A 25,160-nucleotide genomic window follows, 5' to 3' on the forward strand; every position below is an offset into this window, starting at 1 on the left:
TGTTACCATAAATTTTAGCCTAACCTGTAATGTTCTAATTAATTGTTTAAGGATAATGTATTTGTTGAGATTGTTTTTTAAATAACCCTTTAAAAAAAGAACTAGTGCATAATCTGAATGTCTTAATTCTTTCACTGCATTTATTTAGTATGTACAAAGACATGCTGAGTTGATAAGACTTAAATGTGGAAATTTTATTACAGACTGCCCAAAGAGGAAAGAATGTCTTTGTCTTTTGCTGAAATCACAAATGTGACTTCTAAAAATGGATAGAAAACACATGGATGAATGTTATATACATCAGGGAGTTACTTGGCCTTTATGTAATATAAAATTTCCTGTATGTTCTTTTGTCTTTTTTAGATAACTTCTATTGTTAATATATGTTTAAGTTTGTTTAGGAAAATACTTTGGATTTATTAAATTTGTTCTTTATATCCTTTTTGGAAATGAAACACAAAATGAAGATGTTTGTAACCAAAAAACATCTTGTTGGTTATTGTGATGGAACCTCCTTTTTCAGTAAAGTCTATACTCGTTGGTATAATGGACAGGTGATGTGATATTTTTTAAATTAATTGATTTATTTTGAGGGAGAGGGAGGGAGAAACATCAATGTGAGAGAGAAACATTGACCAGTTACACCCTAACCTGGGAATGAACTTGAAACCCAGACATATGCTGTGACCAGGAATCGAACCAATGACCTTTCATTTTGTGGGACAGCGCCCAACCAACTGAGCCACATCAGTCAGAAAAGGGTAATATAGTTGAGATGTTTGTTCTAAACCAGGAGGTTGCATCAGAGTCATCTGGGAATTCAATATTAATGTATGTGACAGTTTTCCATGGAACTTCGAGGTTCTCATTCATCAGGACTAGAGTACAGCATGTGATTTATTCTTATACATAGCTAAATTAAGAGCCACCAATTTAGATAATGAAGGCAAGAGAGTCATAGGAAAGTGGATAGGAGGAGATAAGATTCAGGATAGATACAGTTGTATGAGATGAGGATAGAAATCCCTAACCCTGGGTGATGCTTTTGGGGTTGGTGCAGAGGGTAGGCAAAGCATAGTAGGAACATGTACTCACTGCCTTCAGGCAAAAGAACAAGACAGTTTCTCTTATTACTATTCTAGTACTCTTGAGTTAAAAGAACTGGCTTTAACTGAGACCTGAACTTTGTTATTGGCCAATATATTCTGAGAGTAGAATCACATGTTCAGTTTGTGAGTGTGAAAAGCCATGGTGAGGGTTAATGTGTGATTCTCATTCTCAGGGATAAAGTGGCTGTTCTTCAGGCTCTTGCATCCACAGTAAACAGGGTAAGTAGGAATTTTAGTTCTCTCTCTCTAACTCAGCTAATAATACATTTAATATTGATACCTCTATTATTTATAATTAAAGTGCTGTGGATCTAGAAAGTTTCTTAGAAATTATTTAATTCTGTCTCTTCATGTGACAAAATGAGGAATCTAAAGCTTTTAAATTTCCTGACTCAGAGCTAATTTGGATGTTAAAGCCTTAACTTAGTTTTTATGTCTTTTGTCTCCAAATTTAGTATTTTTGTGTTACACCAGTTGATTGTTAACCATAATGCTCTGAAGAGCTTGCTAAAGTACATGTACCTGGGGGGTGGTTTGGGACTATACTGCATATCATCTGTAGACCAGCTGAGTAGTAAGTAGTACCTGCCATGCTGGAAATAAAGTGATTAAGAATGTGAGTCCTGAAGCCAGAGCAACTAGCTTGTGATCTGTATCACAAAATTACTTCATCTCTTGGTGTTTCTGTTCTCTTATCTATAAAATGATGATTTATTATAGCACCACATCTCAAGGGTTTGGTGGGAAATAAGTTAGTACATGTGAAAGGGTTTAGGGTTAGCACAGAGGAAATGCTCAGTAAATGCTAGCTATTTTATTCTTACTGCAACTATTTTAGTGGTTTATCTGTTGATAATTGGCTCTATTGGACTACAAGTCTGATAGAGTAACTGAAACCTTGGTAAGTGCCTTTCAAATGGAACTTTCTGATTGTATTCTTTGTTAGCTAGAAACCATTTTTAGTTTGAACTGTGGAGAAATGTGTAGAATAATTTTGTCCTTTCTTTTGCCACAATATCTGTGTGGATACTGACCCTCCTTAAGGCCATTATCAGAGATTTCCAGAATTGTTCTTTTATTGCTGATGTTAAATATATAGGGTGTTGGGCAAAATATGCACTGATACACCCTAGCAGTTTCTGAGAAAGGGTTTTAAAGACTGCATCCCTGCACTAGCAAAACATTGAGATTTTCAAGCACTCACTTATCCATAAACAATATATATTTTATTATTTTGTTTACTTTCTGGAGACTCACACACACACACCCTCGCCACTAGATTGTAAGTTCTATGAAGTAGTGAGAGTTTTATTACCTCTGGTAGAATAATGCTTGGCACATATGAAATGCTCAATAAATATTGAATGAATGAATCAAGAAGGCACTGAACTAAGGAGCAGCAGTGGGAGAAGGGACTGTGGAGCAGGTGGGGGATATTAAGGAGCTAGAGTTGGCTGGGCCTGAGGCTAGTTGAAGTAATGGGAGGAGATCCTAGGATTGGACTGCAGTGGTCAGTACCATTCAGTGAGGGTAACAATGTCAGGGAAGTTCAGTTTGGGGATAAATCTGGTTTGAGGCATCTGAGCTACAGAGCCAGAATGGGATTGTTTCTCAGAGACCATGAGGATTGAGAGACAAATAGGCAGAGTAAGTGTAGAAAGTTAAAAAGACATTGAGCATGTTACCAAAACTAGAGGCCCTGAGCATGTATTTTAATAAGTTTCTGGAGAGGATCAGGGCCAGGGCAGCTGGCCTACAACTGCCCGCTGTGGTTGCTGTTGCACGCCTGCCTCGTGGTGGAGCCACATAGCCTAATGAAATGTGCCTCAATATGAGGAGTAGGAAGGAATATGGGTTTTGAAAGCAACAACAGGAAGCTAGGACCTGCCTCCAGACCCTTTGTATGTGCAGTCTTCGTTGAGAACTGCAGGGAAGTTCTCAGCTCCTCCCCCCTCAGCCCACAGTGTCCACATTTGTGAGACAAGGCATCAGGGGACAGTGAGAAGAGAATCAGGATGTAGGGTGATGTTTTCTCTGGAACAAAGGTTCCATAAGGCCCAGAAACGGGTGCTCTGGGGGAGAGGAGAGGAATGGTGGAAGTAATTTGGGGGCAGTTCTGAGTGAGCCCCTGGTGGTGCTGGAGTGGAAGGAAGTGCAGAACCTTGGCAAGGAGGACACAGAGAAGCTGCTGCTTGTTCCCACCTCCTGACCGGTCTAGTTTAGTGACTGTGCTTTGAAGGAAACTGGTGCCCAGACTAGTTCATGTAGAGCAGCGGTTCTCAACCTGTGGGTCGCGACCCCTTTGGGGGTCGAACGACCCTTTCACAGGGGTCGCCTAAGACCATCGGAAAACACATATATAATTACATATTGTTTTTGTGATTAATCACTGCTTTAGTTATGGTTGGGGATCACCACAACATGAGGAACTGTATTAAAGGGTCGTGGCATTAGGAAGGTTGAGAACCACCGATTTAGAGGACCTTATGTAGACTTTAAACCAACATAGTCCCTGTTGATAGCAGACTCAGTTCTTAAGAAGCAGTGATGGGGGTTTGAGTAATTGTTTGCTTTAAATTGTGAGTGATTGTAACCAAGTCTTACAGAGCTGAGAGAACATTAGGTGTGAGTGTCTGTCTGCCTGTCTGTCTCTAGATAGAGATATATATACCCTATACCCACACACATGTATACAAATATACATACATATTTCTGTGTTATGTATACATTCATAATTGAAATTTACTTTATAGACTTTTTGGACATCCCTAAAACTCAAAAGATCTTCTTAATAAAAATCTTGCTAAAGAGACTTCTGTGTCTTCTCTACAGGATACCACAGCTGCCCCTTACGCATTTCAAGATGATCCTTACCTCTTACCAACATCTTCTGTAGAATCAGTGAGTATTTTCGTGTGGTTTTTCTAGTATTATGTTTTATCTTGTTGGGTTGTGTACAAGACTGCATATGTAATTTAACTTAGGTGTAATAAACCAAAATTGGTAAGCTTTTGAATCCTTTACTACTATCATCAAAAGTTTTAGAGGTTAGTTGGGGGCAGGGGGGTGGTTTTGGTTTTTAACATTTAGGGCCCTTTCACACTGGCACAGTTCACTCAGTTCAGTGCATTGTTTTTATGTACCTCAATGTGTATATAGGACCTGACCTGCAATTATGTCACACTCAGCAGAGGTGGACATATATTATGTAACTTAACTTCTAATTGGGATTCCGTGTATTGTTGCATTCCTTTTTTCCTCACTTGAGGACATCTCATTGATTTTTTTTTTTAAGATAAGAGCTCGGTTTTTTTGTTTTTGTTTTTAATTTTATTTATTTATTTTTTTAGAGAGAGGGAGAGAAACATTGATGAGCTGCCTCTCACACACCCTGCACTCGAGACCTGGCCCACAACCCAGGCATGTGTCTTGACTGGGAATCAAACGTGCGATCTTTTGGTTCACAGGCTGGCACTCAGTCCACTGAGACACATCAGCCAGGGCCTTTTTTAAATTTTATTTATTTTTTTAGAGAGAGAGAAGGAGAGAAACATCGGTGCAAAAGAGAAACGTCGATTGGTTGCTTCTGTACGCCTCCCAACCTGGGACCAAGTTCACAACCTAGGCATGTGCCCTGACTGGGAATTGAACCTACAACCTTTTGGTTTATGAGACAACTCTCCAACCAACTGAGCTGAACTGGCCAGGGCTGTTACATTCCTTTTTAAAGGGGAAAATAATAATTCTTTCCAAGGATGTGACTTTTATCTCTTAAATCTAAATTACATGTAAATACCAATTTTTATCTGATTTTTTTTTTTCCTTAATATAGCGTTCATTTTTATTGGCAAAGAAGTCCGGGGAGAATGCAGCAAAGTTTATTATTAATTTACATCCCAAATATTTTCAGAAGGACATAGCTGAACCTCATATACCGGTAAGGAGAGGTAATCGCAATTTTCAGATAATACTATATAAATGTAAATTAGAACAAGCTTTTCTGGCTAATATATTTGAGTGGCCATTTGACTGCCCTCAATATTTGGGTAAAAAGTCTTTTATTGTATAGTTACATGTGCTCACAATACTAATTTTTATTTTAAACAATTCTGTATGTATTTGCTCCTCATCTTATTTTCCCCATTTGGCTTCTGTGACACCTGACTTTTAGATCTTTACCTGTATGACTATTCCTTTCAGTTTCCTTCAGTACCTCTTCCATGTACTCCTTCGCACTGATGTATTTCTTAGGTTTCCATGCTCAGCATGTTCTACATTGTGCTTAGTGTTGTCAATACAGTGGTGAGCAAAGCAGATGTGCTTCTCCCTCCTGAGTTTTTTAGTAGCAATATAAGGTCAAGCTCGTTATGTCCAAAAGCACTTCTCAGAACAGGCCCCCTGCCCACCCAATCACAGCCCTCCTGCTTTTCAAGCCGCCCCTCCTAAAGACGAACGAGGAAGGCGATTCAACTGTGCAGGTAAAAATACTAAAATCCTAAACTAAGACGGTGGCAGCTAGGGAAGGCTCATTTGTTGGCCCACCCTTTTCCCTGTATGTTTATGACTAACAGTTACTCTTCTGTGCTTAGCTCGCTTCTGCTTGAAGCCTTCCATGGTCCCCTGCCTCCATGGCAGGCAGCATTTCCCACACCGCTGAGATCTCTTATGTCATTTACCATTCTCAATGTGTCATTATTTCCTCATTTGCTTCCTCCATTGGATTGTGAGCACCTTGAAGGTGTGGAATGACTTTCGTCTCTATCTCCAGTAGCTGGTGTAAAGTAGTAGACATTCACAAGTATTTGAATAAATTACTGAGTGAGGTAAAATCAGCTTACCTTCATGATATTAAATGTCTAGAGTAAAAGAAAGCATCAGGGATGAAAGGTTTCTGCCTTTGGAAACCAGGTGTACTCTGCTGGTTAACCGAGATTGAAAAGGAAGGAGAAAGGATGGTTTTAGCAGGGGAAACTGATAAATTCAGCTTCAAGTTGGGAAATTTAGTTGGAAGTAGGATTCTTCAGATATGGTTTAGATACTTACGTTTGGGAGGTGTTAAATTTTTCTCCCCAACCTAGGAAATAGCTAAATAGTCATGTTTCAGGGACTAGAGAGGCATATATAATTTTTTTTCTTAGAAGTTTTATTTCCTAAGGTGTTTATGTTAAAATGGTAATAGTATTTGGTACATGAAACACAAAATTGGAACAGTGACATTTTATCTTGATTTGTTGGTGATAAAAATTTTGTCCCACTCCATTGTTTCTTCACCTTTACCTGTTTGTAGTAACTTTAGTCGTCTTGTTTTGCTAGTGCTTAATGCCTGAGTACTCTGAACCCCAAATTGAAGATGTAAGTGAAGCCGCCCTGAAGGAACGAATCAAGCTCAAAAAAGTCAAAGCTTCAGTGGACATGTTTGATCAGCTCTTGCAAGCAGGTGACTAAGTTTGTTTAAAGCTGCCCCTTAGGAACGTGGGCTTAGACGTGGGCCCTGGTAATATGATCCTAATAGTTGTGTGAATAAAAGTTACAAGTGCTATTGACTTATGCCTCTTGATGGCTGTGTTTATATTTTTAGTAGTTTAATAAATAATATTCAAGTCCTGCTTTAGCTTCACTTTAAAATTATAGGTGAGCTAGACTTGCAGCTGTGTTAGTTTATTGTTCACTTGTGCTGTATCACAGGTAAAGAATTTATATAGCCATTCTCTCAGCTTTCCTGGTTTTCTCTTTTGGGAGTGGAGGGTTGTTTGATTTTTATTTCTTTTTTTAGAGAGAGGCATCAGTTTATTGTTCCACTTATGCATTCATTGGCTGCTTCTTGTATGACTTTGACCAAGAACTGAACCTGCAACCTTGGCATATCGGGACAATGCTCTAACCAACTGAGCTACCTGGTTAGGGCCTTAGCTTCTATATTTAACTCAAGTGGAATACATACTGTATTTAAATTTTCTGTACTCTTTAAGTATGTTTGGAAGATATAAAACAAGAAAAATATTTAAAAAGGAAAGAGCAGCAAACTGTTGGATCAGAGGCTTGGATACAGGTTCTGGTTCTGACACTAATTAGCTCTGTGGTCTTGAAAAAATCACTTAATTGCTCAGTTTTTCTAAAATCTGTGGCTCTGATTTTGATCTGGATGGATGAACCTGTGAAGGTATGTTGTTTTAAGTTTATGGAGCCTGGAGTAGTATTTATAGTGATTTAGTATAAAAATCAGTCAAACAGAAGAGAGAAACTGGACTGAATCACTCGGTACAGTCTTTAATACAACAAGAAACACTTGTAGAAAGCTGTGGATGACTTGAGAATTCCAATATATAGCCTGTTACAGCATTGGGTGGACAAATGAATTGTTGGTACAAATGATCACGTGGGAAGCTTTTCTCTCTGCTTCTTGAATGTAATAAATGCCTGCTAAGTCTATATTCAATTTCTTATTCTTAGTGTGAAGACTTGTCTTCCTCTAGTTTTACACCCTGTGTGGTATAGGCACATGGCAGATATTTAGTTAATGTTTCTAAAGATGTTATGTCAAACCCAAAGCTTCTAGTAACAGAATGAGCCAACATACTAGGGTAGGGATCGTAGAAAATTTTAACAAACGTCTAATAAGTGCCAAGCACTTTGCGAGGCATTTCACACTCTTATTTTAATTCTGTAACACCTTATAAAGCTGCTATGTTGTATAGTCATCTTATAAAGGAAAAATTCTTAAGTAATTTTTAGTTGATATTAATGTTTATATTAACTTTATATAATTATAATTCTGTAATTTCTATTTGTATAATGTTCTATAATTATGTAATAGATTTTATATTGTATAATATAAGTGTTACTATCTAGTTAACATGAACCAATTATTAGGTAATTTTTCAGTGTCACACAGTTCTATGACAGTAAGACCCAGTTTGATTACATTCTGTAGCCTGTATCCTCTCTGCTCCACGGTACTCTCTTCAGGGCTTTTAAATTTCCTGAAGGACATTTTTATTATCAGTATATTTTCTTTAGAAAAATGCAGTTACTTTTTTAAACACTATTATAATTCATACATTCTCTGTTCCCCTTTCTCCCTCTTAATTATCAGGATGGGAGCATAATGTTTTGAGCAACAGTTTTTACGTGGCTACTATAATAAGACATTTATGCTATTTATTTCTGGGCAAGTATGTCAGTGAGGGCCTGGATCCAAGTGGAATAGTTATCTTTGCATTTGTAAAAACGAAACTGGGCCAGGGTAACTAAGTGGCAGTAATTTAAAGTTGTCCATAGGGAGATGGTAGTTAGAAACCATGAGATAGTTTCTCCGAGGACGTGAGTACCTAAAATAGTGAGCACAGGATCAAGCTTCGCCTTCTATCTTAATCTTTTAGTCAAACCGTATGGTTAGTAGGGATTGTCCTGTCTGTGTCATTCTAGGTGTTTTAAGTTGATATAAAGTGTATTTATTATTAACGTGGTGAATGAAACTAAATATGTGGCCGAGAAAGCCACAGCTCATAGAAAAAATGAAGAATTTTAATCTAATGAACTTCAGTTCTTTGGTGTTTCAAAGTTTCTTTCATTTTTCTCTTCTCACAGGAACCACTGTATCTCTGGAAACAACTAATAGTCTCTTGGATTTATTGTGTTACTATGGTGACCAAGAGCCCCCAGCTAATTATCATTTTCAACAAAGTGAAAAATCAGAAGAGTTGGTAATGACTTTTGGCAATAATTTTTAAAGTTTCTTTTGGCAGTAACACCTCAGAGTAAGGCGGGTTTTTGTGTCATGTGTTAGTGTAGTAAAGATTTATTCTGAAATATGGTGTGGTATAAGTAGCTTTGATTTAAAAAGTGGTGCAGAGGAAGGGAGAGATGTAAACAATTATTTTAACCCTTCCTTAAAAATATTTTGACCTCGTCTCTACTACATGCAGGCAAAGCTTTGACCAGAAATGTTTGCAAACTCCTACATTGTTAATTATAGTGGCAGTGTGATGTGTGGCAGACAGGGAAAGACCTGGCCACAGCCCCCTCACAAATTCATACAGGAGTGAGCCCACCTTGCTGGGAATACAGAGCACATGCCAGGGCTGGCCTGTCGTTACTGAGCCTCTCTCAACCCAAGTGTTTGACCTCTAGAAAAAGATCCCAAGGAAACATTTGGCTCACGTGAACAAAGATGTCTGGATAGTGGTACCTCGGTACTCCTTTTTAATTCATTCTGGAACTCATAATGAGTGCCGAAACTGACGAGTACCAAATGATGAAGCATTTTCTCTTGTGGGACAGCGTTGTGATTCATACAAGTTTTAGCAAGTCTGATAAGTCCCAAGAAAGTGTCGAGTGCGGACACGTTTTTTTCTGGTGAGGATGAGATGAGTACAGGGTTTGATGAGTTCTGAAGCCAATGAGTACTGAGGTGTGACTATGGCATTTTTCATAATTTATTAATTCCTATAATTGCAAAAATGTTGAAAACAAATTACATGTCCACTAGTGAGTGGTTGAATTATGGCATTAGTGTGTGTGGTGATTGAGAGTACTAACATAGGTTTCTTTGGGTATGGAAAAATTCTGCTAAGTGGGAGAACAGGCTAGACAACAATATGTATTCCATTTTTCTTGAAAATTTTTCTTGCTTAAGGAAAAATCATATGAAAATAAGCATTTCTCTCTGGGTGATAGAAGTTTGTCTTCCATTTTTCTCCACTAAATGTGGATTATTTTTAAAAAGCATAGGCAGTGGGTTGCAGTCATACCTTGGCTTCCAGAATATCTTCTAGATTCCCTGGCCTGGCCGGCCCTCTGCCCCTCCAGCCCCAGCTACAGAGCCAGCACTGAGCTGTGCAGTCTAACCGAGCGTGTCTTGCTTTACATCTGCCTTACCTTACCCCAGAGCTTCTTTTAGAATAAAAGATAAAATGTAGTCTTATAAAATTTTTTCTTAGCTGTGTTGGGTTAGCATTAGACATCAACGGTGTTCTGTACCCTGATGTGTTGTTTTTCTCTTGCTTTCACCCTAATACTGAACAATATTTCTGTGTGGATCAAGCCCAGGGTAGCCTCTGAGGAAACAGGCTGTGTTGGTTGGGTTTCCAGCTTCTGTGTCTGGGCTGCATACAGGGCACAGTTGCTTTAAGGGCCCACTTTTCATCTGTAAATGAGCTGACTTCTGCTTAAGAAACTGACATTTCTTAATAAACATTTACTGGGTGTCCTCTTTACCTTCTGCTGGGTCTGTATTTCTTTTGTTTTTCTGAAGTTCACTTTGCCTTCCTGATTTTGAGTAGTCTAATTAGGAGAATGAAGTTTGTTGTCATCTTTTTTTTTATTTCTGTTGATGATGGTTCATTTCAGGAAGAGGCCACAGAGGAAAAGACCAAGAAACCTAAGAAGAAGGCTGGTCAACAGCTTGGAGTTACTTGGAGGTATGTTACGTAGATGTAGAATTTCATGTTACAGTTTTCTACGGTGTATGGAATGTTTCCTATCACCCCTCCTCCCCCCGAAGATAATGATCCTTTTAATGTCCTGAAATATAATTTGTTTTCAGTGTGCAATATAAATGTCCTGGTTGGTATTCATATGTATTTGGATTTATTTTCACAAGATCTTTACTTCTAACCAATAGCACAACATTCACACCTGATTTCTACCCCTGCACTCAACCGCATGCGACCTTCACAGAGTGTGGTTCCTTTGGTAGTTCATCAGTAGTTTCATCTTGCAACATAGGCCTGATTCTGAAAGATTTGGTATTTTTGTGTACATATGAATATACACATACTAGAACGTAGTTCAGCACTTCCAAACTAAAAGGTGGATAACATTTAACTAACATTTGAAAATTTCAGTTGAGAAGTGTCTACATAAAAGAACATGACATAGTGCATGATCTTACACAGACCCAGGTGGTGTGGCCCCTGCTGTGACCGTGTGCTATACTCACTGGCAGCACCATGGGACTGCTCACTGCAGCCTTGCCACAAGCATGTGCTACAGTGTCACAAGGCAGTAGGATTTCTTCCAGCTCCAGTATAATCTTTTGAGATCACTGTCATATATGCAGTCTGCTGCCAACCGAAATGTCATTATGCAGCACGTGACTACATTTTGCAGTCCCTTTTCAGTCCTGGTTCTGCCATTTAACTGCAAAGCCATGGACAACTTAATGTCTTTGAGCCTTGGTTCTTCTCATTTTCAAAATGGTGCTAACCTTAATTCCCTCTCCGGGTGGTAAGAATTATTTGAAATTATATGGATAAAGTGCTTGGCACAATGCATGGAATGTTGTAAACTCAATGAATTGTTTGCTTTTCCTTTCTCCCTTGGTTCACCCTTACTGTCTATGTCTAGAGCAAAAAATAATGCTGAGAGAATCTTTGCTCTAATGCCAGAGAAAAATGCACATTCCTACTGCACAATGATCCGAGGAATGGTGAAGGTAACATTTGTTTTGTTTTGTTTTTGTATTTTTATCTTTAATTTCCACTATATCAGCTTTCTTAATCTCAGAACTGTTGACAGTTGGGCCAGATAATCAGCCATGGGGGCTGTCCATTGCGTTGTCATAGGGTGTTTAGTAGCTCCCTGGCTTCTACCCTCTGCCCACCAGGGGTGCATCCTCCCCCTACCCCCTTACTTGTGACAACTACAGACGTCTGCAGGCATCACCCGAATGTCACCTGGAAGCAGATCGCCCCTTCTAAAGAACCACCCTTCTAGAGCATGAGCCTCATGAGAGCTAGAACCTTGTCTGTGTTGTTTACCACTGTATTCCCAGACTTTAGGACAGGAGATGTGCAGATGGTTCTTAAATGAACACATTTGATGATGTTTTGTTTTAATTTGTTTCCTCTTCCAGCATCAAGCTCCTTCGCAGGCATTAAACTTGTATGTTGAATTATTAAACAACAGGCTCCATGGTAAGTGTGTTTGGGGAACTCTCTTCTTTCTTTCCTTCACTCAAGAATCTGTGAAGTCTTTGGCTCTTGCCTCAATCATTGCTTCACTTTTAATCTTTTCCTGTGGTATTGATTGAAATGGGAATAGAGATACAAAGAAGAGTGGTTTCTACGAAGTGTGGACACATCGTAATGTGCTTGGAATCACGTGTGCATGATGACTTTGCCTTGAATTGAGTCATTTGGGGGTTAATCTTCAATCCCAAATTTTGTTAAAGTACTTCTCTTTTACAGCCGATGTGCACACCTTCAATTCATTGATTGAAGCAACAGCCATGATGAATGAGAAATTTGACCAAAAATGGAATAATATATTGGTAAGGAGGAACCCTTGTTTTGTTTTTTACTAGGCCTAAAATACCTTTTGCTAGAAATACATAGGATGGAAACAGTATTCATTTAACATCTTCATGGCAGTCCCTGTGCTGGGATCTCACATAGTGGCTGCCTGTTTGTGCCCTTCTGGCAACCCTTTAATCTACGTAGCTGTGTGTTGACAGGTGAGAAGAAAGCTACTTGGCCCAGAGCATACAGCTAGAATTCAGGAAGACTGGATTGCTTGATCCATTTATTTCTCACAATAGGTTTTTCATTACAAAAGTAACGCATATTTATTAAAAAATTATTATCTGGGAAGTTTAATAAAATTGGCATTTCTGGATTGAAGTAACTTAGAAATAGAAACATGTTTTATACCATACAACTCATTTTAAAAAGGGAGCCCTAGCAGGTGTGGCTCAGTGGATTGAGCACTAGCCTGTGAACCGAAGGGTCATTGGTTCGATTCCCAGTCAGGGCACATGCCTGGGTTGCGGGCCAGGTCCCCAGTTGGGGGCGCGTGGGAGGCAACCACACATCAATGTTTCTTTCCCTCTCTTTCTCCTCCCCTTCCCCCCTCTGAAAATAAATAAATAAATAAATAAATAATTTTTTTAAAAAGGAAAGATGCATAATCATTTTAGTCTACACTTCTGCTTGAGCCTCAGACTTACTAGGCATAGCGCTGCAGACAGACAGACACCTTGATTGCATGGAGATGGGGCAACTGAATGGAGGGCCTTCTCCAGGAGGCAAAGTCACTGGTCCTACTAATAGTTAATTCTTAAACTAGGGATATATTAATAAGCTTTAGTTGTAACTAGAGTGTCAAGTTCTTTTTTAGTATCTAATATTTACTGGACAAATTACCTGGGCTTAAAAAGTAATTCTTGCTCTTAATTTAACTAGGAGCTGCTGAAACAAATGGCTGCACAGAAGGTGAAACCAAATCTACAGACTTTTAATACCATTCTGAAATGTCTACGAAGATTTTATGCATTTGGAAAATTTCCGGCCTTGCAGACCTTACGTGAAATGAAAGCTATCGGGATAGGTAAGGCTGCACCCTGGTTCCCCTCACTTAGGGCCAGCAGTGCCAACCGGAAGTTTCAGGTCTAGACAAATGAAAAAGAAACAATTCTTTTTCCATGTTTACATAATAATGTTGGGGATGCCTTTATTATTTTCATGTTCTTTATAGCAAACTACAACATTCTTTCAGTTTTTAGTTACTTTTTCATGGATCTCTTGATTCTGAGGAGAATTATTCACTTAACTAGTTTTAAATCCCATGACATTTTCTAGCGTTAATTAGGTTTTTGAACCTAAGAGTGTGCTAATGTGTTGTGTAGTTTTCAGTAATAACTTTATTGAAGGTTGTTTTGGGAATCAGTTAACATTGGTGTGCTTCAGTGTTTTTAAAATGAAGGCTCATAATGCATTAGGTATAACATTTTAGTAATAGGTGTCTGTTTCCACCAGATGAGCTGGGAAATGTCTTTGTTCAAAGGAATAGACATGTATCATATTTCATTTAAATATCAACATCAATATGTTTGTAGTTCATTGTGCCCCTCCGTAAGCTATATTTTGGATAGCTGTGTTTGACTTACTTTTATTTTTTTTCTATGTACCTGGTAATTTGAGAACCCTCACTTGCAACATATCACTATATTATTCAGCTGTTTTATTTACATGGTATGTATGACATTATGTTCTTTAATTTCTGTAGAAAATTGACCCAGCACCCTTTCATGCATATGAATTAAGAAGAGAATTCACAGATTAATCTACAGTTTGAGCAAAATTTTATTCTTGAAGGTAGTAACCTTGTTTGTGATGTAAAACTTGAGCAGGAAGGGTGGGGGGTGTCATTAAATGTACTCACAGTGTTGGCGTACAATTAGAAATGGTCATCCTAGCCACGTATCTCAGTCATCCCAATATGCCAGGGTTGCAGGCTCTATCCCAGGTCCAGGCACATACAAGAATCAAATCAGCCAGTGATAAGTGAAACAACTAATTAATGCTTTTTCTTCCTCCCCAACCTCCTCCCTGGCTCTTTCCCTTTCTCTCTCTAATATCAGTAAATTTATTAAAAAGAAAGAAATGATCAGCCCTGGCTGGTGTGGCTCAGTGGATTGAGTCTGGCCAGGCAGGGCACATGCCTGGGTTGTGGGTCGGGTCCCTAGTTGGGGGTGTGCGAGAGGCAACCACAGATTGATGTTTCTCTCCCTCTCTTTCTCCTTTCCTCTCCCTCTAAAAATAAATAAATAAAGTCTTATTAAAAAAAGAATTGCTAAAATTTTACTCAACCTTGGTGACATTGTAGCGGAACTGACCCCAGAGCCTCTTCACTCCTCTGTACTGTCACATGTCACATTGATTCACTTGCTAACCAAAATCAGCAGTATTTATGCTTTGTAAGCAACACCCATGACCATGGGGCAGAGTGAAAGGAATGCTGGTCTCCTCCACACCCCTGGTTTCTCTTTTGTATATAAATTGGCTGTCTGCAGTGACAATTTCTAGGAATTTATGTAAAGGAGAAAGCCTAAATTAAGAAGTAAATGCATACAAAATATATTATCATGTAATGCATAAAATACTTAAGATTGCTAGCAAATGGAAACATGAAAAAAATTTAAAAATACATCTGCGCTATCATTAAACTTATCACTTGTACATGTTTAAGGTAAGGAAGGTGATGTGGATAAAGAATGTGATATATTTGGGAATATTACACCTACATTATACATATATTTTTTGACCTATTGATACTCAGGAAATTTTAAAGGACTGCCCGCATCCATTAGTTGTACAGTTTTCTTTTTCTTGGACTGCTCATCCTGATTATTCTTAAAAGGAACACAATGATTACTAACAAAAACCAGGTTTGTTTGTCTAAGCATGCACGCTCAGCGAGGGTGTCCTTGCGTGTGTCCCTCTCTCTCCACTTCACTCAATGTTGAGCTGTGAAGGAAGGGGAAAGTCTCCGTTGGAAGTGGACTCATGATAAAAACTGTTTGTTTGTTCTGCAGAAAACCCTTCAAAAGGATCATCCCTTGTGATCTATACTATCATGAATGAAATAATGGGAAAGAGATTTTCCCCACAGGACCCGGATGATGGTAAGTACAGAGTTTGTTTTCCTGACTGCCTGTTGTTAGAGGCCTTCGGATGAGGACAGGGTTTAATTGAGCTTAGTAAACTTTGGGGTGATTATTCTGAGAAAGCCAAAGTGCGTGTAGCACTTGGCTGTGTACTGCCTCTCCGTTTGAGGTTTTATTCCTTTGGCTTTACCTTATACGTTACTAGTATTAGTGCCAGGAATTTTAGTAATGTTACTAACATGAAAATAGGAAATATTTTGTCTAGAGTAACCAAAGCTCTCGTGAATTTTGATTTTTCAGATATGTTTTTTCAATCAGCCATGAGAGTTGTAAGTACCATTTGTTGTTTAACTGTTGTTTTCCTTTTTCCTTTTATCCATTTCCTAAATTGACGTGATTGGAAGTGAGCGGGTAGGGGCCTCTACCTTATTCTTTCATTTACTCTCCTATTGATGTTATTGGCTCTTTATTTTTTTTTAAGTACATTTTATTGAGTATGTTGTTACAGTAGTTCCAATTTTTTTCCCCTTTACTCCTCTCTGTCCAGTACCCCCCTTCACTCCAGCAATCATACCCCCCTTAGTTCATGTCCATGGGGTCATGCGTGTAAGTTCTTTGGCTTCACCCTTTCCTACATTATTCTTAACTTCCCCCTGTCTATTTTGCACCTACCAATTATGCTTCTTAGTCCTGCACCATTTCTCTATTTCTCCCATCCCCCTTCTCAGCTGATAACCCTCTAAATGATCCTCATACCTATGATTCTGTTCCTATTCTGGTTTGCTTAGTTGGATTTGGTTTGTATTTTTTAGATTCAGTTGCTGATAGTAGTGAGTTTGTTGTCATTTTAGTGTTCATAGTTTTGATCTTCTTAAGTAAGTCCCTTTGATGTTTCATATAATAATGGCTTGGTGATGATGAACTCCTTTAGCTTCACTTTGTCTGGGAAGCCCTTCATCTGCCCTTCTGTTCCAAATGATAGCCTTGCTGGATAGAGTAATCTTGATTGTAGGTTGCTTTTCATCACATTGAGTACTGCTTGCCAGTGCCTTCCTGCCTGCAAAGTGTCCTCTGAGAAATCAGCTGATAGTCCTATAGGCACCCCCCTGTAGGCAACTCTCCTCTTCTCTCTTGCTGTCCCTAGGGCTCTCTCTTTTATCGTTCACCTTTGGCATCTCAGTCATGATGCGTCCTGGTGTGGTCCCCTCTGGGTCCAGCTCTCCCAGGACCCGCCTTGCTTCCCGGACCTGTATGTCCATCTCCTTCACAAAATTTGGGAAGTTTTCCTCATTTTTTTCAATTTTTGCTTCCTCATTATGCACTGGTTGACTTTTTTTCTTCCTTACGTTCCAAATCATTGGTTGGAACCCCAGTTTCCTTCCCTTCACCATTGGTTTTGTGTGGATTTTCCTTTGTTTCACTTAGCATAGCTTTCACTTCTTCTCTTAAGCATCTGCTATACTCAAGCATATCTGTCAAGCCTGTGAGCATCTTTATCACCAGTGTTTTGAATTCTGCCTGCGTCTGTTAGGTTGTCTATCTCCTCATTTGTTAGGTTGGCTATCTCCTTGTTAATTAGTTCTCCCACTGGAACCTTAATCCAGTCCCCCTTTTGGACCATACTTCTCTGTCTCCTCATTCTGACAGGCTCCTGTGTTTGTTTGCCTCCGCGTCCCAGGTAGATCTGTCACTCCTGTTACGTTGCAAGGGGCGGAGCCTTAGGGATTTGTCAGTACAGGGCAACCTGTTTCACCACATTGTGGTGCTGTATGTGGGGGAGGGGTCAAGAGAACAATGCCACTTGCCCAGCACTCGCTCCTTTTCCAAGCACCTCTCTCACTTCCGCATCAGACTGGCGCCCCTCTAGCTGCTGCCCTGGCCATCATTCCCAGAATGGGTGGGTCTGCAGATGTTCTAGGACCGTGGGGGCCCTTTAAATAAGCGGATTCTGTTGAGACAGGAAGTTTCTGTCTCTGTCCCAACCCCCACTGGTCTGCACAGTCAGAAGCAGTGAGGCTTGATTTTCCTTGGTGCTGGGACCCTTAGCTGCAAGGTCCGGTGAGGATCTGGGAATGCTCCCCAGGTGTCCCTTCTGACTTTAAAATGTTTGACTGTGCTTTCTGCTGGTCTGCTGCTGCTGACACCACCACATCCTCTCTGCCCCTCCTACCTGTCTGGATGAGTATTCCTTCTTTATATCTTTGTTTGCTGGACATCCATGCAGTTTGATTTTCTGGAACTTCTGGTTGTCTCTAGTTTTGAGATAGTTGTATTCCTTCTTAGTTGTGGAGGGAGATGCAGTGTGTCTGTCTATGCCTCCATCTTGACTGAAAGTTTTGGGTTCTTTATTTTTTGTTTCTCTAAAATCTGTACTAAATCACATGATATCCCTACCCTTTGTTTATTGTATACATTATCTTTTGCCTTATTTTATTCCTTTGTCCAGATACAGTTTTAGAGTAATTCATATTTACCTATTGGTAGCTTTTTAAATTGATGGTGGTGGTTTTTAATTTTGATTTTCATTTTATCATGCTCATATAGGAAAAATTTCAAGCGGCTTCAGAATGAATTAGCATATCAAAGTCCCTAAGGGTAACTGCTTACAGTTTAGTTTGTGTCTTTTTAGGTTATTTCCCATGGGTATTGAACATACAGGCAGACACATTTCCATGGCATTTTGTTTACAGCAATACCGTGTTGCACAGGAGGGAAGTACTGCAGTTTACTTAACAGTTCTGTGAGTGGATTTCTGTCATTTCGTGGGATTTTGCTTGTACACTGATGCTGGAGTGAGCACTTCATCTGTCTGTGCACATGACCTAGTAAATTATAATTCCTAGAGCAAAATCATTTTGCTTTAAATTTCACAGAACCTAGGGGTTTATTTTAGGAGTTTCTTTTTATCTTTCCTATTTCTTGTAACTCATTTGCTATCAACCAGTAATACGTCGAGTTAGCATAAATGTTCCCACAAGTAACTTACTTTTTTTTTTTTTTTTTTATGTAATGAGCCACTGTTCGCCTGTTAGGGATCTCTTAAGAGTGATTCTTACTATTTACAAATTTTCAGTGCTCCTCTCTCAAAGATCTGGAACTTGCTTACCAAGTACATGACCTTTTAAACACTGGAGACAACTGGAAATTCATTGGACCTGATCATCGGCGTAATTTCTATTAGTAAGTATGTTGGAAATATATCTTTTGGCACTAATGGAGCACCCTGAATGCCACCATTAGATGATTCTGCAGGTGAGAGGCTGTTGGTGGTCTTCCCGTTTCACCTCTGATTTCAGGCAACGTGCCCCCGACTTAACAATGCGTATTCATGGGGCACCGGGAAATTTAAGCAGTGGTAAAGCTCATTGGCTCGGCTTAGTTTCTTGGTAACACATTAAACCCATCTATCTTCTTCCTGTATGCCCTCCTGTTTCACATTTTTTAATTTATAGCAGCAAGGGTCCCTAAAGATTTTATCGCAGTCTTTTGTTCTTAAAGATGCATATACTGGAGCACAGTGAGACTTCTTAAATGGGTTTGCTTTTAGGCAGATAAAAACAAGAACTTGAATAAGGTTGATAGGTGTGTGGTGATTGTCTTCTGTGTGTCCAGATGCTTTCTTCACATCAAAGGCTTTAAAATGAACAGATTTACTGTCTACTCACCATGAGCCAAGAGTGCTGGGGAGGCAGTGGTGAATGACCAGATGAGTCCGGAAAACACAGTTAGCACCTCCTGGGTTAAGCATGGGCCACATAACTTAAAATTGTTTGTGATTTGTAAATTGTTTTTAAATTCTGTGTAACACACCCTCGTGTAATTATGCCGTAACTTAATCATTCCCCTAGTGTTAGAGACTTTATACTAAACATACTTTACTTTTTCCCTTCATTATAGTTCCAAGTTCTTCAACTTGCTTTGTCTAATGGAACAAATTGATATCACTCTGAAATGGTATAAGGACCTCATACCTTCAGTAAGATGATTCATTATCATGTATCGTTGGTTGTGCATGTCTTTTTTTTGGTACTTTTGCTGATTAAATATTATTTAAAAAATATATTTGTATTTCTCTTAATCAGGTCTTCTTTCCTCATTCCCAAACATTGATAGATCTTCTCCGAGCATTGGATGTGGCCAACAGGCTAGAAGTGATTCCTCAGATTTGGAAAGGTCAGTTTCAGCCCATCTCACATCATTGTCCTGCATTTTGATTAACAAACATGTTAACATTGTTAGGGACGATAATTTCCACTTTTGACTAAATTGAGTATGTTAGTTGAGGTCTACTTCAAGATCACTTGCTCATGTTACATATTAAATTGCATGAGTAAAAATGTATTTATAATCGTTTTAGTTCCTTAGCAACAGGAAAGGGTAGGTTTTGTGCTCCTGTTGTGTGACATGACAAAGGGAACATTAGAATCAGTGCTAAGTATGTTGCACATCCTAAAGATAAATTCAGGTCTCAAACCCCAAAGCCTGTCCCTCTTTACCGTGTTTTATCACTATGGTTCAGTTGCTGACCAGTCAGTGATACTTACACCCCTGACAGTGGGTTTTGGTCTGTGCATAAATTGGCTGCAGAAGATGCTATATCTTTTCCACTAGGTGACTGATCATATAGTCATTTTCTCTCTGCCTCAAGTTTCCATGTGTGAGACAGACTGTAGCCCTGCCCTGCTACTTCACAGGACGGCACTGATGATTATATATAAAAGATCACTGACAATTCTCAAGTGCTGTAAAACAGGATCTTAGATTTCGAGCTGGTGCAGTGTGTGTGTTGTGTTCACATTTGATTGGGAGCAGCATTGTCTCTCACTGCTCTTTCATTCACTCTCACCACAAATCATCCTGCTGGTTTTCTGGAATCCTGAAATAAACCTCAAATAGACAATACCAGCAATGGGTATCTACCCACTAAAAAGTATGGATGACAGGGGACTCCTACAGGCCCACTAGGAGGACTGGGAGTCCCCGTTCCCCATTCCCATTCCCCCCTAACCCCCCTAAAAAAACAAAAATAAATAAACAAAAAGTATGGATGACAGCTGACAGTAGGTAAAGGTCAGCCAGAGGACTGGTTTTACGTGGTGGTGCTCACTTCTCATTACATTCCTTTTTTGTTTCAAGATAGTAAAGAATATGGTCACACTTTCCGCAGTGAACTGAAAGAAGAGATTCTGATGCTCATGGCAAGAGATCAGCATCCACCAGAGGTACGGTTGTGTTGACACTCAAGTTTCATTGTCATTGTTAGATGTATGCTAAAGAGTATTTCTTCTACTACTGAGGGCCCTGTAGGGGTAATTTCCCTGGTTTCATCTGTTATGGTGGGGAATTCTGCCATCTAAACATATCCAACCATTAGTGACATACCATATCTAAAGTCACTCTCATTCCTGTAGTCCAAAGCAAGCAACATGAAAATAGCTTCTTTTTGTCCTGACCATAGCAGCTTGCATTAAAAATAGTTGCCTAAAAAGAAAACCCAGCCCTGGCTGGTGTGGCTCAATAGATTGAGCACCAGCCTGTGAACCAGAGGGTCGCTGATTCAATTCCCAGTCAGGGCACATGCCTGGGTTGTTGTCCAGGTCCCCAGTTGGGGGCGTGTGAGAGGCAATGACACATTGGTGTTTCTCTCCCTCTTTTTCACCCCCTACCCCTTTCCCCTCTCTAAAAATAAATAAAATCTTCTAAAGAAAAGTAAAGAAAACCCATGGTTTACCCCAGGGCAGGATGTCTTATTTTTTTATTATATTATTTGTATGCTACTGTATATGTGTGATGTCAAATGGTAAAATGCATGGCTCAGGAATTTTTACTGGTCCTGTGGAGTCTCTTAAACTTAAGTTCCCATAAAACCATTTAGAAGTTCTGACTCCAACAGCCTCTCAGCTTCAGGTGGCGTTCGCTGACTGTGCTGCAGATATCAAATCTACTTACGACATCCAGGACGCCAGGCAGACTGCTCCTGGCTGGCCAGCCATCTCTCTGAACTGTGTAGCTGTCCTCCTCTTACGGGCTGGGAGAACCCAGGAAGCCTGGTGAGTATGAAACCCTGGGTGTAAATTAGAAGCATTTACTTGGATTTCAGAGTCTGTAGAGTTTCTCCAGTTTGGCTGTGTGATGTGTAGTTTATCAGGAGACAAATGAGTTTTCTATGGGAACTTGAGAAAAAATGAAAACTTTAGGAAGAAGACCACGCTGTACGTAATTTAAGAGAGAACATGGTTGGATGGGCTAATTTCTTTCCATTAATGACCTTTCTGTGTTCTGTATCTGGGCAGGTAAGTCACTTGTCTGTCCACTTAAATAAAGTGATCAGAGTTTAGTTTTGAAAGTGTTTTGGGCATTTGGTTTATTCAAGTATTTCATTGTGGGTGCTCCCTACCACCCAGCTTAGAACGTGGAATGTGTACTTGGATTCCAGGAAGCTGGCATTTACCAGAATGTTCTAAACATGGCCTTGACTAGAATCAGCCTTTGCTTTGTGCCTTACTTATTTTTCCAAAAGCAGAGGAGTCAGCAAAAGATACCTTTTATAGGACCATCCCAGTTGGGTGGTTCTGCTGTTTTGTTTTGGATGGAAGTGTTTAGTTGTGAGAGTTGGTGAGTAGGGCTCACTTCTGTGTGGTTTCTTCAGCACAGAAAAGAACTTCATTTGAATGTGCAGTTGTCAGTCCATAGTGGCTGTTCTCTGTCTCCAGGAAAGGCTGGTGAAGGCTCGCTGCCTCCGCTGATGTCGGGAGTGTGAGTCACACACAGGCCTGCTATGCTACTCGTGTCAGAAACGTTGGATGCTCAAATTTGTTACCTCAGGCAGGTTGAGACACACTTGTTAGGAATCAGGCTGTGATGATTGGCGCAGGGGTACGGACCTCAGCTGAGTCATGGGAGCTGAATGTGTGTGGTTCTCCCTTGTCCTGTATGTGGCAGGATGGTGGCGAGCACACGCATGAGACTGATGCCTTAATCTGAGCCTGCTCTTTACGTAATTTTAGGACACATTGAACTCACACTAATGGTATGAGAGGAAAGAGGCCATACACACTGTTGGCATCCCTGTCTTCTGGCTGCCCACGAGATGCATTCCCTCCTGGGGAGGACTGAAGCAATCCTCTTAAAGAGGACCTGCCCCAGCAGTTCTCCTCACTGGCAACAAATCAGATTTGCCTGTGAAACCGGTGCACGTGTGAATCTGGGAGGAGGGCGATGAGGCATCTGAGGTGATAGTGCTCTAAAGTCAGGGCTGTGCATCCTCCAAGCTTCCACTGTAGTAGGAAGGGACAGTTCATCTCTGAATCCAGGAGAACAGCTATGGTCATTGGGTTGCCTTCAGTTCTGTTAGTATTCACAATCTTCTCCTATCTCATCTTCACCAGGAAAATGTTGGGGCTTTTCAAGAAGCATAATAAGATCCCTAGGTAAGTCTAAGTTAACAGGCCTGCCTTGGTACCTCTTGGAATTAGCTGCATGGACTTAACTCTTCCCGTGGAGTGCCTGGAATTTCTTCACATACATCAGCCACAGCAACTGGGCCCTGTTCTGATAGGCAAGCAGATGGACCGTCGCCCCCACCACCAAGGGCATCCGAGGCCGGCACTGACTGATTGTTCCCTGATCACAACACAGAGTACATTGAATAGACCCTCAGTAAAGGCATAGTCAGCCAGCGTTTATTTTCTCTTTGTCCCTTTCAGGTTTAGACTTTGTGTAACTTTGCCTCCAAAGCTATAGTTGAGCATTTTATGACTGAACTTTTGAAAAGGCAAGATTTTGCATGCAGATCTGACCAAGGGGGGTTAGGGGTTTAGTTGAGGAACGCTGACTTTTTGCCTTTCTTCTACAGCAGTGATGTGCTAAGTGAGTTTATGAACAGTGCAAAAGCATCCAACAGCCCTGCCCAGGCCATTGAGATAGTGAAGCTGGCGAGTGCCTTCAGCTTGCCTGTTTGTGAAGGCCTCACCCACAGGGTTATGACTGACTTCGCCATCAGCCAGGAACAAAAGTAAGTGGTTACTGTATTGTCACCCTGAAGGAAAGTTAAAGAGACTGAGCAGACCATTCAAATGGTCAAATTTGAATCTGGCCATCAGATACAGAATTGGCTATTGGAACCATTTCCTTTGTTAATGTTGTTTAGTGAAGCTGCAGAATTCCCAACCTGCAAGACTGAATTACAGTGTGACTCCGGTTTATTTTCCTTACAGGGAAGCCCTGGGTAACCTAACTGCATTGGCCTCTGACAGCGATAGTGACAGCAGCAGTGACAGCGACAGTGCCATCAGTGAAGGCAAATAAAACTGGGCCAGTTAGGAGCAGCTGTGGCCTAGCATGAGATGCTAATATTTAACCATGATATGAATAAAACAAGAATACAGAGTTGGTGAACAATTGCTACAACACTGACTTCAGGTTAAATTCCTTATTTGCTGCTCACTAGACTCTCCACTCCAGGTTTCCCTTTCGTACAGAAGCAGCACCATTTTCAGTTCCTCGAACACACAGTGCAGTGCACAGCTCCTGATGGCAGCACAAGCCCTGCACACCTGCGGTGTGTGCCTGCCAGCTTCACAGCGCCCTCATCAGTGTGGCTCGCCCGCCCGTTCTGTACTTGAGCTTTCGTTTGGCTGATGTAGTGATGCTCGGACTTCTTTACCTTAGAGAAGGTGTCTAAAGGAGGTCTGCGTACAATTATGTTACAGTTGATACTGGGTCAATAGTGTCCCTATTTCACAGATATTTATGTGGGAAAAAATTGTACATCTTAGAATCAATCAAATGACAATGGTGGAAGTTGAGGCTGCACAACTGGGAGGATGAAGGCTGTAAATAAATACTGATTTAATGAGGCGTTTCTCTTTTTTTCCTTTTTTAAAATTAATTCCAGAGACAGGACTGGAAGGAAAAAGAGGGAGAGAAATATCGATGTGAGAGAGAACATCGATTGGTTGCCTCTCGCATGTGCCGACTGGGGACTGGACCCACAACTTTTCAGTTTGTGGGGTGATGCCGAACTAGCTGAGCCACAGCAGCCACGGCCCCATCATCTTTATATAGCCTTTGCCATGTGGTCTTCCCACTGGACTTGGGACTTGCAGTGTTCTCTCTCCCGTCTTATGTTACACTTAGTGTCCAAATGAGGGCTTGTGCTGACAGGAGGATTGACACGTCTTGATGTGATTGTGTATTGCTAGCAATCAGGTTGGTCAGGGACCTCTACTTGTCTCTTACCATCATGACTTGGAAACAGTATTGAACACTGACATGAACTTGTGAGGTTTGCAGGAGCCTTCTTACCTTCACAAGGGATTCCTTACCACAGGCTGCTTTGCTCCTAAATCTCAGGTTTACTGAGCACCCAGGAGTTCTCTGCAGAAGAGCACCTTCATCTTTACCCTCCAGGGTAATATTTATGGGCTACTGTATTGGTGTCTGTTCCCATCTCCATTTACCATCCTCACTAGGCCGAGGACCATTCTTGTAGCTTCAGAAACCTGAGTATTGGCTCATATTTTCTCCCAGATGGTCAGTTTAAGACGTCTAATTGAGGGGTGGGTGGGGGTTACAGTAGTTAGGCACCTAATGCATTCATGTGCATCACACCATTAGCCCCTTGACATTATCAAAGCAAATAAGCAAAATGACTTTGGGCAAAA

General features: G+C 40.4%; 1 protein-coding gene and 1 non-coding gene across 2 annotated transcripts in view; both read left to right on the forward strand.

Annotated features, from left to right (window-relative positions):
* The window catches only part of PTCD3 (pentatricopeptide repeat domain 3), a 28,431-nt gene extending 4,077 nt beyond the window's left edge, over window positions 1-24,354 (forward strand). The window contains exons 4-24 of the mRNA XM_090281660.1: window positions 1,283-1,328; window positions 3,942-4,010; window positions 4,942-5,046; window positions 6,423-6,546; window positions 8,697-8,812; window positions 10,458-10,528; window positions 11,457-11,544; window positions 11,965-12,025; window positions 12,299-12,381; window positions 13,292-13,436; window positions 14,030-14,080; window positions 15,424-15,513; window positions 15,796-15,824; window positions 18,569-18,675; window positions 19,393-19,471; window positions 19,578-19,668; window positions 20,632-20,717; window positions 21,397-21,545; window positions 22,884-22,925; window positions 23,351-23,509; window positions 23,712-24,354. Coding sequence (XP_090137786.1) covers window positions 1,283-1,328; window positions 3,942-4,010; window positions 4,942-5,046; window positions 6,423-6,546; window positions 8,697-8,812; window positions 10,458-10,528; window positions 11,457-11,544; window positions 11,965-12,025; window positions 12,299-12,381; window positions 13,292-13,436; window positions 14,030-14,080; window positions 15,424-15,513; window positions 15,796-15,824; window positions 18,569-18,675; window positions 19,393-19,471; window positions 19,578-19,668; window positions 20,632-20,717; window positions 21,397-21,545; window positions 22,884-22,925; window positions 23,351-23,509; window positions 23,712-23,802 — 1,882 coding nt within the window. The 3' untranslated portion in view covers window positions 23,803-24,354. The remainder of the gene's footprint in view (window positions 1-1,282; window positions 1,329-3,941; window positions 4,011-4,941; window positions 5,047-6,422; window positions 6,547-8,696; window positions 8,813-10,457; window positions 10,529-11,456; window positions 11,545-11,964; window positions 12,026-12,298; window positions 12,382-13,291; window positions 13,437-14,029; window positions 14,081-15,423; window positions 15,514-15,795; window positions 15,825-18,568; window positions 18,676-19,392; window positions 19,472-19,577; window positions 19,669-20,631; window positions 20,718-21,396; window positions 21,546-22,883; window positions 22,926-23,350; window positions 23,510-23,711) is intronic.
* Window positions 22,348-22,484, forward strand: LOC150006382 (small nucleolar RNA SNORD94). Its single transcript, XR_016512215.1, has one exon. It is a non-coding gene; the product is annotated as a small nucleolar RNA SNORD94 (small nucleolar RNA).
* Window positions 24,355-25,160: the final 806 nt, after the last annotated feature.

The sequence above is a fragment of the Furipterus horrens genome, unplaced genomic scaffold (genome assembly GCF_987537825.1).
Source record: "Furipterus horrens unplaced genomic scaffold, mFurHor1.1.pri manual_scaffold_6, whole genome shotgun sequence".
In the NCBI taxonomy this organism is placed as follows: Eukaryota; Metazoa; Chordata; class Mammalia; order Chiroptera; family Furipteridae; genus Furipterus; species Furipterus horrens.